The sequence below is a fragment of the Haemaphysalis longicornis genome, unplaced genomic scaffold (assembly GCF_048455015.1).
Source record: "Haemaphysalis longicornis isolate Haplotype H1 unplaced genomic scaffold, Haemaphysalis longicornis Haplotype H1 scaffold_4, whole genome shotgun sequence".
In the NCBI taxonomy this organism is placed as follows: domain Eukaryota; kingdom Metazoa; phylum Arthropoda; class Arachnida; order Ixodida; family Ixodidae; genus Haemaphysalis; species Haemaphysalis longicornis.
In genome coordinates this window covers 103,545,729-103,563,753 of record NW_027526361.1, presented here as the reverse complement: position 1 = coordinate 103,563,753, position 18,025 = coordinate 103,545,729, and the positions used below count along the sequence as shown (strand labels likewise).

General features: G+C 46.8%; 2 protein-coding genes across 3 annotated transcripts in view; both read left to right on the top strand.

Annotated features, from left to right (window-relative positions):
* Nucleotides 1-18,025, top strand: part of LOC144179907 (uncharacterized) — a 518,871-nt gene that overhangs the window by 355,101 nt on the left and 145,745 nt on the right. The gene's annotated exons all lie outside the window — the stretch shown is intronic.
* Nucleotides 1-18,025, top strand: part of LOC144179210 (transmembrane protein 192-like) — a 29,637-nt gene that overhangs the window by 4,181 nt on the left and 7,431 nt on the right. For both annotated transcript variants that reach the window (XM_077707474.1, XM_077707473.1), the window contains exons 3-5: nucleotides 4,977-5,217; nucleotides 11,425-11,583; nucleotides 16,971-17,079. In XM_077707474.1, coding sequence (XP_077563600.1) covers nucleotides 4,977-5,217; nucleotides 11,425-11,583; nucleotides 16,971-17,079 — 509 coding nt within the window. The remainder of the gene's footprint in view (nucleotides 1-4,976; nucleotides 5,218-11,424; nucleotides 11,584-16,970; nucleotides 17,080-18,025) is intronic.

The following is an 18,025-nucleotide window of genomic DNA, read 5'->3' as shown; positions in this document are numbered from 1 at the left end:
GCCAGAGATATAATGCCCGTGTCTGTCAGCGCACGACACACACCACTGTACCTGCTTCGTCATCGACTGAGTTCGTGAAGAATTCGTCTTCCAAAACTCCCGCCTTGTCGGATTTATATCCCTGTCACACGGTAAATCTAATGTCATTCAAAGTGAATGGCATTAGCTGTTAATGACATTCTGTGTGGGTCTGCACACTGGAATTTCGTTTAGATTCCCGCCCCAGTGACTTCATGGCAGGCGTCATGGAACGCACGATTTGGCGGGAGAATCAAAATTTTAACCTAAATTGATTAATTTCTCAGTGAATACGGCATCGTTTGCTTCCAGCCAAGCACTGGGGGCACTATAAAGCATGAAATCTCTCGAATGAAGCAAACTTGTATTTTGTCTGCATGGCCCCTTTTTAAGGAATTTTATAAGTTGAAACTATCCAGTTCAGAGTTCGATAGATTCAGAGTTCGGCAGATGAACTTTGGTGTTTTAAAGGGGGCGTGAAGAGAAAATGCATTTGTCTTTGCTTAATTTTGTCTGCTTGAACGACCTTTCAGGAACATAAATCCCAAATATTTTTAGTGAACGGTTCATTGCTTCTGGAATGTAGGAGGTTCCTTTGAAATTCTCATTTTGAGGTGCGTTGCAAGCGACCATGCGGGCATTGTCAGTCGGCAGCGCAACTAGGAGTGACGTCACGTCAAGGACATTCAACGCATTCAACGTTTTTTGTGTATATTGTTCCGCACAGCTGCAAACCCAATGTTCTAAAAATAATGCATCCTTTATTCGTAGCTAAAAACAGTTTTCTATCAACGTGAGCGGTGTCGCTACTGCTGCAGTTGTCTGGCAACCATTGTAGCAGAACTCACACCTTCTGGCTGTTTGTACGGCTTGTATTCAGTTTCCTTGCTGAATTTCACGTTGTTTTGCCGAATTCTCTTCGGAATCTTACCTTTTTTGTATGAAATGGCACAAAACCGCTCAAGCAAAAAAAAAAAAAAAAGAAAAAGAAAGCGCCCCGTGTGCAATTCAAACTTGCGGCCGCTGGGCCAGCTCAACGTTTTAGCCAGCCTGCGTGGAAGTCACACACTTTATCCACTACACTATTGACCTGAGAAGCGCGTAACGAAAAACTGCATTTGTAACCCAGCACTACGATGTGTTTTCATAAGTTCTAATCAATCCAGAGCTTTAACCGCCAACTTACTGTTGAGTGCTTCTGCAGTAAGCCAAAGGGGAGCGTATACAATCAATGAAACAGCATTAACAAAGTTGTTTATTGGAGGAAACACGAAAGCAATCGAACTGCGTGATGGTGGGACTCGGCGACTCGGCGCTGTATTGCTGCTCCTCGCCAGTTATTTTTGCGCTTGATGAGGAAATGACGGGCTGGTTTTAAGTTCTGACTACTCGAAGTTCCTTTGATAAGCGTGTTTATCTAGTAAATTCTCATTTTAAGCTTTCGATCGTTTATCTCACCAGATCAAGTGTTTCACGTTCGGGCATGTCGCATTACAGGCTACGTAAACAGATGTCGGCAAACTTGCGTAAGAATATCGGCTAGAAGAACGACAGTTTAAACTCGTGCGAAACAGCGTTAACAGCTTACAAATACCCAGTTTACTTTACACGTTGTTACTCCTGCCTGCGCCACTCGCTCGTGTTGCTGAAAAGTTCGACCATGTTGATCAGCCGTATCAGAGATCAGACATCTGTTCAGTTGCAGGCAAGTTTCATCATGGCGCTGATGTTGTAGTTTATCTGACCCTTTGCAAGCCTGCTGTATGCTGACATGTTGTGCAGATGATGGAGCACTGTGATTGGCTTCTTACTGACTTACTCAAACGTCACTTCACGAGTTGAGGAGGAAAGCCTCGGTGAAACAGTAACTGCATTTGTTTTCCTATTTGCCGATATCGGGCAACGAAATGGGTATGCATTAGGAGAAAACAGCGCGGTTCGCCTAATCATGTTAAACCAACACGCCCAGATAGCCACGTTAGGGTATGCATTGTTTGTTTATCAAGGTTTCGTGGTTATAAGCACCCACACAACACAATTTTTTTTGAAAATCTGTTCACGACCCCTTTAAAAGGAAGCTGAAGCTCTTGTTGCATGTTATGGATACCGTGTGGCAGCACTGTGTTCGTAGCTCAGTGGCTTAAGTGTTTTGCTTCGAGCACAAGGATGCGGGTTTGATTCGCGATCGTGGTGGGCGCTTTTCAGATGGTAGTGAAAAGTGGAAGTTCCCGTGTGTCGAGATTTTACCACTCGTTAAAGACCCCCAGGTGGTCAAAATTAATGCGGAGCCCTTCACTACAGTGCACATTATAGCTGAGGTGTTTCTTTTGTGTGTTAAACCCCACAATTTGAATTTAATTGTTTTGAGTAGGGGTGTGCGAATATTCGAAACTTCGGATATTCGATTCGAATTTTTTGGTATTCGATTCGATTCGAACGACACTTTTATTGTTCGAAATATTCGAACCACCCAAAACTAAAAAAAAAAAAAAAATTCAGAGCGTGTCTGTATCGGTGTTTATTTACAGTGGACTCTCGTTGATACGATTCTGGGGGTGCGAATTTCGGGATGATACGAATTTCCGAAAAGTCCCGGCGAAATTGCATCGTTTGCAATGGGAAAAATTTCGGCTGTTACGAACGGACCTGCGCGGCCCGGCGGAAGGTACGAACGAGCCGGCGAGGCACCCGACTGCTGAACGAGCAAGTGACGGCTCTCGCTCCCCTGTTTGTCACTCCTTCTCCAGAAACGGCCGGGCTGTTGTTTTCTGCTCGCGAAAACGCTCTGCGCACGCCCAACGCGCTGACACCGCCGCGAAACCACCCCCACGCTGCGCGCGGCGCGGCCGGCGACGACAACATGGCGTCGGCTACAGCCGCGTTTTGGCGCGGGCGCTCGAGCGACCCCTTCTAACCGCTCTTTAAAATGCGGCTCAAGGGAGACACGAAGTTGCTTGTGCGGTAAAGGAGCAGTTAATTCATGCGATAACGGTACTATAAAACATCATCCGCGCCGCTAGTGAAAGCGCCCATAAAATATTTGCCGGGGTGCTAAGCCTAACCGTCTCTGGCGGAGCCAAGCCGGCTGTCTCGATCTCATCGCAAGTAATCAGGCTCCTCCATTCTGCCGCGCGCGTACTGCGTCATTTTCTGACCGAGGTAGGCGCTACCGCGGGCGCGAAATCGTCGATGTGGGCGTGAAAATACAGCGCTCGCAGAGCCGAGGCGAGCGAATCGCGTGCAAAACCGCACCATGCGGTTCACGCTTGGCTGTTGCGGCGTGTAGCGAGCTTGGGCACACCGAGTGAGGAGACGAGCGCGAAGCTTTACGTGCTCCAGAAAGGACTGCTTTGCGACACGGGGGTTAAAAAAAGCAGAAAAATCACGAATTTCTTCACGCAAAAGTAGGAAAAGAAATAAACGAAAACTTTTTTCAGCGCTAAATTTTTTGGTCTGTGTTGGTTCATACGAATTTCGGATGATACGAATATTTTTCGCAGTCCCGCGAGATTAGTATAATCAAGATTTTACTGTATCAGCGCGCGGCAATGTGCACGGGCTCGGGCATGCCAGCTACTAGTGTCTCAAGTGAGCGGCTGTTTTCGATATCTGGTAAAGTGGTGACGAGCAGGAGGTTGTCACTGCTCCCGGAACATGTCGAGCAGTTAACCTTTCTCCATGTTAACATTTAAGTGAGTGCGGACCTTAATCTGTTGAGTGCAATGGTATTTTGTAATTCCTAATTTTACTTTGTGCGATTTGTTGTGCAATAAAGTTGCAGTTTTTGTGTCTTAGATGGTGAAAACATTAATTTTACAAAAAACCTTAAGTATTCGTATTCGAAAAATATTCGAGAAATATTCGATTCGATTCGAACGTTGTTTTTATTATTCGAATTCGCTTCGAAATTAAAAAATTGATATTCGCACACCCCTAGTTTTGAGCCCTCAACTGACCAAATGCACCAATATAGTCATGCTGACAGCATTGACATGCCACAAGGGCTGGCATGTTGAGGTACTTTGGTACCTGCATCATTCATTTATTAGGCACATAAAAGAATGAATTTTAATGTTAACATTTCAGCTGACTCTTTATGTTTTAGGGCCCCATTGTCAAGCTTGTTAAAAGACGAATTAAGGTGCAAAGTGGCACAAAGGTGGCCAGTATCAACAAGACCCAGCCGTAGCGTTATACATCGGTGTCCACAAAAATTTCTCAGGGCTGGGGGAGGGAACTGTACCTGATGTATTCAGAGAGGCACGTCTGCCAAATGATCGAATAAAAAAAAAGAACAAGAGTACACATATTTTAGGTACATTTCTAAACAATACAAATATCCAATCAGCCTCTGCGCCGACCTTCACACTGGTTCCAAAGCTTCTATAGGTTTGAGAGATGAGGTCAAAGGGAGAGGAGGGCCCTTCCTAATGTGGGTAACTCTGGCGTTGTGCAGAAGTATTGTGAGGTGAAAAAAGGGAAATAAGATGAGCGTCTCTTTACAGATGGTTGAGTGGACATTGCAGTCTAGCGTGGCCCATTCCGTTTTGTAAGCGGTACAGAACTGAAAGCACTCAGCGCCATCTACTGGTTCGCTTTCCACACTGGCAACATTTTTTGGGCCGACTGCTAAAAGGGACCCGCTGTTCAAACCTTGCAGCTTTGAGGTAGCGTCTCTGGTTCCCGTTGTAACATTCTGGGTTCAAGTCCCCCCAATGCTAAATGTTCTTTTTTTAAACGTAGAGTCATTATTATGTACCAATGTTCCAAATCAATATGTGCACCCATATTTTTCTAAGTAAATAACTGGTATGATATGTTCCACATTGCTTTAGGCGTGGAGTGCAGCCTATCCTGTATTTATTGATGCTTTACGCTGTGCAGGAAGGGCTGCTTCTGTATGGTTTATGAAGTGGAATATCTTGACCCGGTTGTCTCTCTGTCACGCATGCATCCAGGTTGGCCTGGTCGTGCTGAGCCTTGCGCTGCCGAGTGTCCTGGATGGCGGTGGTGAGGGCCGTTCTCCAGGGGACGCCTACTCAGTGCTGCTGTACACACACACAGCCCTCTGGGGCCTCATGATGCTGCTGGACTGCTACCTGCGCCGCCAGCACAGCATCCTCTACTGCACCGGATACATCTCCTTCTACCAGCTCACCAAACGCCTCCGCCGTGCCACCGTCTATGTCGTGTCAGCCGGTAGGTGTCTGTTATTCCATAAGCCACACTGGAAGCTGGGATTTTGTTCTTCCATTCTTTTTTTTTTCCTTAGTGCAGCAGCGAACTGAAACTGGGCACTTACGTCCTACAGCTCACTCGGCCCTTGCGGTGGGCAAGCCAAAAAGACATACGCTTTTTAAGTGCAGAGCACCTTAGGGGCTCGCCTTGTCATCGTAGCTCGCTCAGCGTACCCAACTAGAGCCACACGGCATTCCGTCGTCGCCGTGTAACCCAAATGCTGTGAAGGCCAAGCAGTTTATGTAGTCATAAGTGTTCGAAACTCGTGAACCACTGGCACTTGTCATACATCTCCCCATTGTTTAGTGCAAAGAAAACTGCAGGTGCATGAGGCAAAATATACATAATTAACCGGCAGGGCCCACGTTCGTTTAGTTAGGAACACTCGTTGGGTTGGTTTTTACGATAGTAAGCGAAAAAAAGGGGCAGTGCAACACCGGCACGTGCGGGAGGAAAAGCAAGCACAAAAAAAAATTACACCATCTTCCCGTAGGGGAACCCTGAGTAGTATGCGGAGCAGCCATGGGGTCAACTGAAGTTCCCATTAGTTTTCAGTTCGTCATTTCCGTTGACGTTCAGGTTCGCGTGCCTTCGTTGTATCAGTAGCTTTTTGACGCAGTTTGAATGAGTGAAGGACATGAGGCGCGTTCGTAGCACATGCTCCCGTCTCGGTTTGTAGCGCAGTGGGAAGAGCGCCACGTACCTCCCGTTGCGGCCAGAGAGTCGTGGGATCGAAACCGGGCGCCGCTTAACTATTTCTTTTTATAGTGGACTGTGCTGACGTCAGGCCAAACGCTGACAGGGCTGAAGAGACGCGCATGCGCAGTAGAGTGCGGATGGCGGACGACAAGGGAGGGAGGGACACAGCCCCGAGCATGAGATGCTCCGCATCTAAAGGAACAGAACTCCCGCTGGCGCAGTTTCGGCCAGGAGGTGCGCGAGCACTGCGAAGGCGGGAAATTTGAATTGCTTTAGTGCTATTAGTGAGCGGATAATGGTGGTAGAGCCCATTATGGCGAATCACTCTCTGCACTTCCGACAGTTTTCACATTGTGTGGAACGGCTTTAATTTTTTGTTTTTTTCTTATGTTTACCAACACCGGCACAGCGGTGGAGTAGTTTGTTGAAGCTTGGGAGGAATGAATGCCGATTTGAACGCCAAGTAGGGTGACTTATATTACAGTAAAACCTCGTTATAAGAGACACGGTTACAAGGGACACTTGGTTATTAGAGACATTTAAAAATGGTTTGGTTGGTCTCCCTATGTTGCCCATGTTAGCAACATCGCATACAAGAGACATGGTTACAAGAGACACTAGGTTACTAAAGACAACATTTTCAGCTCCCTAGAGCAAATTATTCACTTTTTATAAGAGACACAACCTGAAAACACTCACGCAAGGCGGCCGACGTCGTAGTACAAACCACACGCGTAGCAATTTTCATTCCCTAGGCTCGATTCTGTTCCGTTCCGCAGCCAGATGTCATGCCTCGCATGGTTGCGACTAGCGTCACTAAATAGTGATGCTAGTTGCGACTATTTTCAAACTACAGCGATTCTGCAACCATGCGCGATTGAGTAGTATTTCCGTCTCGGCGTCCACAGCACGCGTCGAAGTCGGACACTTGAGCCGTCGCCGTGTTTCCATGAGACTGCGTTGTACGAATCGTCGGCAGCCCAACGGTGGCGGGAGGGAAGGCGACCGCCCCGGCTTCTTGAAGCGAATCTCTTTGCCACGATGGGATTTCGCACCTCGCTCATTGCGGGCTTTCTAATTCGGCCGCTATCGCTTCGCCCCATCTCCGTCGGCAGTTAACATCCCCTGCACCCCCCCCCCCCCCCCCTTACCTCTTATACCGATGTTTTCCGGACGGTCGAATTCTCAAGCAGTCTCGCCTGATTGGCTGTGCACACAGCTATGTGTGACGTTTTTGCGGTCGAAGCCAATTACATTGGACGGCGTGAGAACGCAACCCTGCCGAAATGAACCTCGCGTAGCGCGAGACCCGCGGGAGCGGGACGGAACGGCAACGGCAGAAGGGAAGCCATCTTGACCTTCGTGCAGGGGCTACGCCGCCTTGACTTTCGTGCGGCGCTACGTTTCACAAGCGAGCAGTGCAGCACTCGTGAAGCGTGCGACATGTCAACAGCAAAACGAAAGCAGATCTCTCTGCTGGATAATCTTGAAATCATAGGCGATGTGGACTCCGGACAAAAGCAAACGACGGTTGCGGAGAAGTTTGGACTTTCCCGGAAGTCTGTCAACGCCATAATGAAAAACCGTGAGGCAATCTTAAAGCAACAAGAGGACGGTGGACTCTCGGCGAAGCGAATCAGACTTCGGGGAGCCAGCTATCCAAACGTGGAGGAAGCCTTACTGTTGCGGCTGCGAGACGCGCTTGCCAAGAACATTCCCGTGAACGGTGTGCTGCTCAGGAAACGCACCGAGCAACTAGCGTTCCTTCTCGATTGTGCCGACTTTAAGTGCAGTGAAGGGTGGCTCGATCGCTTCAAAGCTCGCAACGGCATCTCGTTCAAGTGCATCTCGGGAGAAAGCGATTCAGTTGACTTAAACTGCGTGTCCTCGTGGAAAGATAGTAAGCTTCCTCAGCTACTTCATGGTTACAGCCCCGATGACGTGTTCAATGCAGACGAGAGCGGCTTATTTTACAAAATGAGGCCAGGGAAGACTATGTCATTCAAGTCAGATGCGTGCCACGGCGGGAAACGGTCCAAAGAGTGGGCGAGCGTTCTATTTTGTTGCAACATGTCGGGAACGGAGAAGGAGCGTCTCCTCGTGATAGGGAAGTCGAAACGACCCCGCTGTTTCAGTCACTGGCGTCACATTCCCGTCACATACGAATCCAACCAGAATGCATGGATGACGTCCAGCATTTTCAATTCCTGGCTGTTAAAATTCGACCAGAAGATGGACGCTCAGAATCGCCATGTGCTCCTCTTTGTGGACAATGCTTCTTGCCACACCAAAGTCCCTGCACTGAAAGCCACAAAGGTTGTTTTTTTTCCTCCCAATGCCACATCTCACCTTCAACCTATTGACCAAGGGGTTGTGCACTTGGTCAAGTCACAGTACAGGACACGGTTGGTGGAACGCCTGCTGTTCGACATGCAGCAAGACCGTGCAACTATCATCGACGTGAGGTTTGCCGTTGAGGTAATTTCAGCTGTCTGGAATGGGCTAAGAAATGAAGTGGTAAAAAACTGTTTCACGAAAGCTGGCTTCAAATGTGGTGATGTGCTGGAAGAGGGGCTTCAGATGGAAGACCCCGACAGCGACAGCCTTGAGAGTGAAGCTTGGACCCTCATCCAAGAGTCTGCGCATGTTCCAGAGTCCTTTCAAGATTTTGTCTCTGCGGATATGGACCTCGTGTGCTCTGAGGAGCTTACGGATGAGGCAATCGTGGCACAAGTGAATGGCGCAGGTTTCCTTGACGATGAACTGGAAGAAGAGGACGAGGAGGACATTGCGGAGCCAAAAGTGTCAGCAGTGGAAGCTGACGAGCACCTCAGGGCTCTACAAAGATACTGTCAGCAACAGGAAGGCTTACAGGATGAAGTCTTCTACCTCCAGAAGTTGGGAAGATAGCTCCTTCAGTCTGCATTCTCCAAGAAGCAAACTACCCTGAAGGACTTCTTTCAGTCATCCTGAGTAATTTTCTGTTGACGGGATCAAGCAAACCTTGACGGTGGTATCTCATAAAGCGATCCAGTTCAACTCCTCAGTGTTTTTAGGATTTTTGGATACAAGAGACCTTGGTTACAAGAGACACAATTTCCGGCTCCCTTGAGCGTCTCTTGTAACGAGGTTTTACTGTAGCAGATTAGAGTGTCGAGAGTGCAAGTATACCACTCCTGGCAAGGGTCGTTTAGTCACCTGGAGATAACAGGAACCCTGAGAACAGGTATCCCTACGATTTGTGACACCTGAAATTGAACGTCTTGGCTTGTGACATTGTTCTTATTTTTAAGTTTAAGTGCTTTTCCGCCTTTGCTTGTTAAGTATTTTTCTGGGGAGAAGAGTAAGGTGAGTGACCTGAAGACGTAAAATGAATGTGTCTGGACTTTTGTAGGACAATGTTTTTGACAGACATGAACTATACAGGGAGTAAAAACAAACCAAACAGGCTGCCTCACCGCCACAAGCCAGTACGCTTCGCCTCAGTTTCATTTTCTGTGCACGTTTTGCCTTTCTGGTACCGTAGTCAAAAATGTTTACTCATGGGAACAGGAAAGCTGTGACTGCTGCTACAGCAGATACATGTATGGAACAGCTTGTGGCAGGACGGAGATATTTGGTCTCTTATTTGCCTGCTCAAAGCAGTTCTGAGCAACTCCAAGCTGTTCCATATTGTCTTTGCCAGAGCAGCTTCGCGTTGGCTCTGCCCACCACTTCTGGAGCTGCTCAGTCGTATTTCACATGCACCAGGGAGCAGCTCAGAGCTGCCAAAAACTGCTCTCGCTGCTCAAGAGAAGTGGCTAGCAGACGGAATATGCAAAAGGACACTCGGGGTCTCGTTTTCTGTTCTCGCTTGTTCTGACATCAGTTGATCTTCTGCTCAGTTCGAGAATGGCAGCCTCATCTGGTGTTCCTCTGCAGCTCATGATTATAAACAACGTTGAGACACCTTTGACAAAGATGGGACACCAGTGTTTTACGAAGGGCACCAGGCTTTCATGTCTGGCGGTACGTACATACAAACGGCGATGTTTGGACACTGTCGCGGAATGTTTGAATGACCGCTAACTGAAGCAAATGCGATGAGATTTTGCATAGGCTAACATCCCAGCGTGTGAATTTCGCCGCAGATATGCCACTGTTTCGTCGAGTATCTCCAAAATTGCAGGTAGGGCACTGTCTGTGTGAGGTAAATAGTCCGTTTAGACTGGCCCGTGCACGCCTCACAGAACTTGTTCAGCTGCAACCAGAATTACACTTGAAAACAGCGTCTCGTCTACCTTTATAACGGATGCCTTAAAACACGTGTGAAAGGTGCATTTGGCTGCGTTAACAACGGTGCTGGACGCAACTGAGAAATTTTTTGGTTACTTCAACCGACGTTTTAAAAATTGGTTGTAACAATTTCTAACAAATGACAATTATCAGAGTTCTAACTTTGCATTGTTAAGTGAAGTTAGACTCAAGCAGTTGACAAACAGTCTGCTCCTCTGCAGTTCGCCTGCCGCGCTGGATCACTGGCAGCTCAGAGCAGATTTGAGCTGCTGCTTCTAGTGACCCACTACGTAACTTCCTGACCAAGAGCTGCTTTGAGCTGCGTTGAGCAGGCAAAAGTAGAGAGACCTGTTATTTAGGTGTTGTGAACTATGTCAGCTGGCTGGCTGTCAGCTTTTGCTCAAGTTGACGTATTTCTGACACGATCACCTTAGTGGCAGCACTATGCGGATGTTGGCTCATTTAGTGCTTGGTCACGAGTAGTAAACACGAGAGCTGTCGCCTTGTCTCAAAACCAGAGTCTGGAAGCTACATTCTAGGGAGGTGGATAGGGTTGCTGAGGGAATATCAAAATGAACCTGCTAGAATTGGTAGATCGTGACCTCGTACAAAGAGTAGTGCACACAGACAGCCACCCTGGCTTCTTTAAAGTGCAGAGCACTTTAGCGCTGTGCCTTGTCATCGTAGATCGCTTGCTGGACCCAAGTACACGGCGTTCTGGCGTCGCGGCGTAACCCAGAGGCTTCGAAAGCCAAGCGGTTTGTATAGTCATAAGCGTTCGAAGCTCGTAAGCCGCTGGCGCTTGTCATACGCCTCCCCGTTGTTTAGCACAAAGAAAAACGCATTTGCGTTTGAGGCATAATGTATGTAATTAACCAGTGGCACCCGCGTTTATTTAGTTAGGAACACTTGTTGGGTTGGTTTTTACGATAGTAAGTGAAAAAAAAGTGGCAGTGCAACGGCGGTACGTGCGGAAGAAAAAGCAAGCACAAAAAGAACAGAACTCCCGCTGGTGCAGTTTCAGGCAGGGGGCGCATGAGCACTGCGAAGGCGAGAAATTTGGATTGCATTGGGTGGTAGCAGTGAGCAGGTAACTGCGCTACGGCCCATTACGGCGAATCACTGCTCTGCACATCCGACAGCTTTCACATTGAGTGGAATGGTTTTAATTTTTCCCTCCTGCCCCCCCTTCAGGCAGCTCGATGCTGGTGGTGTTGGCCGTCCTGGTGGACAACTACTGCCACGACCGGAGTGCCGCCTGCCCGTCGTCCGTGCTGCAGCCTATCCGCTATGTGCAGATACTCCTGGCACTCGAGGCGCTCGTGGCCTTGCCCTTCCTGCTCAAGTACCTCGGTGAGCAGGGCTGCACTTTGTGCACCATTTGCGGCCCTTGGCTACACGTTCTAGCTGACGATATCGACAGAAGGGTATAGTGACCCACTGCTCTGGTGCGTTCTCTTAAATGGCCCTCCCAGGCAGGCGTTGGAATGGTTGTTCATTCCTGGGTACGTCTGTCGTCTGCTGCCATGGGTGTTTGCCACGGAAGTTTTCATTGGCCATCCCACCCTGCGGCTGCTGATGGCACTCTGTAGTCTCAGTCCCCAATCCTCCGTTTTCCACATAACATATTACTACACTACAGAGCTCTTTCCATGGTGAACAGGATGCAGTGAAGCCGTTAAGTGTCACGTTCACCAAGACCATTTGTGACTTTTATTGTCGTTTGCCAACAAGTATGCTTCGCAGCAAAGACACTTTTGTATTCAAACTTTGGTAACACATGCTATGGTGCGCGTATCTTAGAAAAAAGAAAATACAGTACATTTCACTGCTGCGGTGACTGTACCACTGAGCTGTTTCACATATACTTCTTGTACTGCTCAAAAAGATGACAAATGGGGCTAGTTGGTACTGCTTCATCTTGCATTGTGTTGGGGGTTGCTACAATGGGACAAAAGTAAATGCATGGATGAAACAGGTCCACCTGTCCGCTTTTGTCTCACCGTTGTAATGCCCAGCACAATTCGAGATGAATGCTTCTTATACTTAGCTAGTTCATAGCAGAGTTGCAATTTTTTAAAGGACTACACTTCCAGAAAATGGCCAGGAACCCAGCCAGAACCGTCAAAAAGCAGATTACATGACGTTTCCTGATCTCACAATTTCCTAACCTTTGGGAGCTTTTTCTCAGTTACTAGTATCATAGATATGTAGCAGTTGCAGTTTTAGCAGAAATGACATGAAGCTGCAGCTTCCGAAGCCATTTGAACAGCCTCTCCAGGTTTGGTAAAACCACCATAAAACGGGTTTCAACGGGCCCATGTTTTTCCGGTACGATACATAATACTGTGAGCCTACCAAATTTCGTTAATGTAGTTGGCTTGGAAGCATGCTACACCACAAGCTAAAAATGATTGATCTCAGTATTTTTGAAATCTGCATTACATGAAATTATAGCCATATGATCAGGAATTGACTCAAAGCAGCTTTTTCTTCATGTGGAAATTGCCGTCAAACTGGAGAGCTGGAATTTTTTGAAACAAAGGCCATCTGTGGAGATTTTTTCTTCTTTTTTTTTTTTTTCCCTGCAAAGTAAACGTCAGGGAAAACAGACTGCACTTTCAGGCTATTAGCTGATTTCCACATAACTCATAAAGATATGATAAAAAAAACAATAAAAATACGTGTGGTTTGATATTTCATGTGATCTGCCTGTTACGATAGCAACTAGGTGTCACTAACAAACATTCAAATTATGATCAGCACTGTTTGAATAGTACTTTTCATATTTTTTGCAGTGCTGTTTTAACTTACCGAGTCGGTCTTGAGTGTAGTTTTGCAGATTATCACAGTCCTCAGTTGCACTTCTTTTTATTTTCCTCTACAGCTATACCGTTTGCTGTGTGTGGGAACAGATTAAGAATGTGACTGGCATAGCAGTTGAAATAAGCGAGCAGTTAAAAACGAAGTAAAATAATGAATAAATTACAATCTTTCCCTCTGAGTGAGAAATGTAATTATCATCTTTCCAGACATTATGTGATAATTTTCATAACATCTGCGTGGCAAAGGCAGGGATTGTTCCAAAGTGGATACAGACAAGGTGTGCTGGGCTCATAGCTCATCTGGGTATGCAGGCAAACTAGGCTTTTGTTTTGGTGTTGAAAGGTAAAAGTCAATTGAAAATATATATACCGTATATTGCCACATATAAGTCGACTTTATAAAGCTTAGACTTTATACCCCCACTTTAGACCCTGGATCATGAAAAAAGGGATATGCATTGTTCCTATAATAATATCAAAAAAAAAAAAAAAAACAGGCCGCATTTCTGAGAAAGAGAAAATGCATTTATTGGACGTATCTTGTACGGTTGTACCGACAATGTTCACGTCACCGCCGCTATTGTGCACTTCACAAAAGCTTCGCACACCCACTGTGCCACAGTGCTCAAAGGTGCTTGCTGTACTCGCCCCGTCAGTGTCTGGGGTTTACCATCCTGCTCCATCCACTCGTTGCAGACTGCCTGCCATCCAATCCTTGAACTTTGTTTAGAGCAACGTGGAGAGGTTCAGAACAGGAGCCAAACCTCGAGGGTCCCGGTACAGTCACTGACTTAGGACCCTTGTCCCTAGTGTTCTTACTTACGTACCGTATTTACTCGACTCTAGGCCAGCCTCGATTCTTGGGCGGCCCCCGAAATTCAGAAAGTGAGAAAAAAAAAAAAAAAAAAACTTACCTTGAATGTAAGCCGAATGAAAAAAAGCACTGGACCGAGACTAGAACATGCACTTTACTTTTTGCAGTGCTTGTCGCAGCATGTTCAATGCTCACTCTCAGGCTGAACCGGAACCGCTTCATAAAACGAGTGACCCAGCCTAGCGTCACTAAATAAGCTACGCTTAACCCAGCCCCTGCTGGCTTTGAACTGAGACCACACGACGCCTCGAATGTTTACGATCTCCCTCGCCTTTGCCTGTATTATCTTCGTCGTCATAGTCACTCCACCTTATGGTTCACAATGTTCAAACAGGCAAAATGGAGCCTGAAAGCCATAGAGTTCTAAAAACCCATTGAAAACCTGCCGGCTGCAAGTTTGTGGCCGTGAGATGGTGTTGAGTGTCTAGCGGTGGCAGGAAAGCCGCATCCTCGAATCTAAGCCGCCGACCCCGGACTTTCGTAAACGACTTCTTAAAAAAAAGTATCGGCCTAGATTAGAATAAATAGGGTACTTTTCTAATGCACCTCAATAAGTTTCTTGTTCTTCTTCCTAAAACTGCTCGGGGTGATCACCAATTGACACTCAGCATTGGCCATTGCTTTCTTCGCACGTTCCGTGATGTGCCCACAGAATGAGTTGAGCACCAACAAGCTCTTTGGCTTTAGAAGACTACCTGGGCGCTGGAGCCAGACAAGGTGGAACCATTCTAGGACCACCTGTTCCCCCCCCCCCCCTTCAAAAAAAAAAAAAACCTGTTTTGTTCACGCAAACAATCACTTTTGGGGGAAATTTCTCTCTGGGCACTGGGCATTGCTTTGCATTTAAACACAATGAAAGGAAAAAGTTTGTGGCCATCGGTAGTGCAGCACAGCATCACAGTAAATTGGATATGCTTGTTGCTGTTGTCCTGAGATTCACTTGCCGCTCACTTGCTGCTATGAAGTGTCCTGTTGGACACTTCATAGTGAATTGTGGACAACGCTGCTGAGTGCTTGCTAGGCCTGCCTGGCATGCTAATGCAAGCAATGGGAGTGTACAGCCAGCATTGCAGCAAATTTGCAGGGATCACGAAAGACAATCCAGAGCCTATGTCAAAGCCGAAGCTGATTTCGCTGGTCGCAATTTTTCATGGCCCATCTTGGATGACGTCTTTAAATTCTAGAACTAAGATGCATACAGAATTTGTAAAACAACTTTTTAATTATTGCTGCTATAGTGCAAATATGTGTACTAGAAACATCGTTTGCCAAGGTTTGCTTAAATTAACTCTCTCTCTCTCTCCCCCGCCCCCCCAATTCGCTTAGGTCTGTGTATAGGCCTATCCGCCTTAATTTGGCATCCCAATTTTGAAAAAAAAAATAGAGAGAAAAAAAGAAAAGGTCGAATTGTATGTGGCAATATACAGTAGCATTTTTAATTTACAAAAGCCTTGCCCACATGTTTGCCCAATGAGGTGACAAGATGCCCCTTAACCCTTTAACCACCAATTCAACTTCCAAAAAATGTACCAAAATCGCCAATTTTTTTTAAGCAGTCATATTTTTCCCCATGCAATTCTGATTCTGAAAATATATTGCATGAATAATTTCTGTTTAGAATTAGCACAGAAATTACAAAAGAAAAAAACCTGCTGCGGGGGCGGCTTTGCCTCTAATGCATGCCGTGGTAATGAGTAAAAAAACGTACTGAAAGTCAAAGTATTTATTTGGTACAATCACGGTAACACACAGAAAATTGCACAGACGTTCCTTCATCGTAACAAAAGCTTTCATGACTAATAGTCGCTCTTTGTGTGGTAGATTTCGAAGCATGGTGTCACACAAAGCCCGACTTGGCAGTCCTTGCACCAGAATCGCGTTTCTTTGCGTGCTAATCTTCCCTTGAAAAGCAGGAGGCTCTCATCAAGAAACACATCCTGTTCTGGCACATAGGCATCAAGGAATGCCTCGTTCAGCCTTGTGATAACGGGCCACAGCTTCCATAGCCGGGGGTGTGGATGAGTAACTTCATCCATGGTTTTGAAGTTGGTGAAATGAAGGCAGCGCATCAACGCGTTGAAGCGGTTCCTGCTCATGGCTTTGCTGAACACTGGTGTCTCCAAAACTTGCTTTGTTGACCAGTACATCTCAACTTGAGGTTTGCCGACAATACCCTGCAACATTATCAGTGCAAGGAAGACCATAATCTCATCGCATTCTACCGGTTTCAATGTAGAACCCCGGGCAGCAAAGTACGCTACCGCAAATTGGTTTTTTTCCGTGACGGTTAGGTCAATGACGTCGATCCCAGTCAAAAAATACATGAAACCAGCCGAGAATGTCATTTTCGTTAGTGGGCTTCCGCAAGATTCCGGGCACTGAAAAGAAGGGAAACCGTGGAGGTGCAGGTGGCGGGTTATCGGTGTCCACGCGCTGCCACACACGTGCACTGGTCAGTGCGTCACTCTCGTTGTCGTCATCATCGCCGTCGCTCTCGTCGTCATCTGAAGCAATATCCAGGATAAAGTCATCTATGTCACTGTCGGACACAAAATCTATTTCTTCACCAACGCCGCTTTCTTCACTGCTCCAAGAAGCACTTCCTTTTCTTATCGCGTCGCCGCCACCGGCATTACTTTTGCGAAGCGCCATTGTGAAATGGCTATTTCGCGCCTTTCGCGTGCGAAAGGCACGAAATTCAGTTTTCCATAGACAACTACCGCCATCTGGGGTTGAAAATGGCAAGCAAAGCAATTGACGACCGTGATACGTCTTTGGTGGCAGAAGGAGCGGAAAATCGGGCCGGACGAGCGTGACTCGTCGTTGGCGATATTGGTACAAACTTGGGTGACGAGTACAGCTCGGGGTTGGCGGCTAAAGGGTTAAACTGCCGCTGATGTTGTTAAAAGTCACAAATACCTACTTTTAATGGCATCAGTGAATTAATAATTGTAGTGGAGTCTGTTGTAAAGGTCGTTTAACGGTATTCCTTGAAGAAAACCTGTCCCACACATTGCCCTCATTTCCCTGTTCCCGTGCAGTGATGACGGTGAACTTCCACAAGAACAAGCACAGGTCAGACGTCCAGCACGATGAACTCCTTCTCAGCTTCATGCACTCACAGTCGTCTGTTGGGGACCTGGGATTTAGGTGAGTGCCTGTTTGGCGCTTTTCGTCAGCCATGCATGAGGCAGTTCCCGCTCTTTGTTTTTTCATCGCCTAAATAAACTGCAGTGTCTACCGTCTGCCAACAAGGAAATTTTTAAAGGGGCCATGCAGACAAAATACACGTTTATTTTATTCGAGAGATTTCGCATTTTATAGTGCCTCCAGCGCTTGTCCGGCACCAAGCGATGCCATATTCACCGAGAAATTGATCGATTTAGTCTAAAATTTTTATTGTCCCACCAAATTGTGTGTTTTCCTAACGTCTGCCATGAAGTCACAAGGGCGGGTTTTCAAACGAACTTCCACTGCGTCATTAGGCTCTGCGTTCTTGCTTACCGTCAGTCCTCCCAGATGGTGCTACCGTAGTAAGCCACTGACCGTTGCCCGCCGTTGCTTTGTTTTTGACCGTACTGGCTCCTGGCTTGTTTTTGTTACTGTAGAAAGTAATCGTTACGTGAAACATGGGGTATGCTCAACAAACAGGGTCACGTAAGACAGCGTCGCTTACGCCAAATCGGCCAGTGTCGTGTAAGACAACTACAAAGCGGTGGGCTACTGTGCAGCTAAAACAAGCATAGTGCGCCTAGTACCAGCCGCAGTGCACATTGGTACTTCTATGTTTGCATTTATTTTCGTACCCTTCATAGTTTACCCCACCATTCTTCCTGCTGTAAAATGGATATGCATTGCATTTAGGTGCGAATAGCTCGTTCGGCAACCTTATAAGCCCTGCCTAATTTCCGTTTGCTTTTGCTGGCCTCAACCAATTGCACTGCTGGGCATATGACATCATACGTTCTCTCGCGGAAAATGAGCTAGTGGGTCACATAGGCATTCCCTTTTTTTCCTAATTATGAAGCATATGAGCCAAGTGTACGTTAAAAGTGGTGCCAGTATGATTCTGACGAGGCAATCTTTTGAATGAACC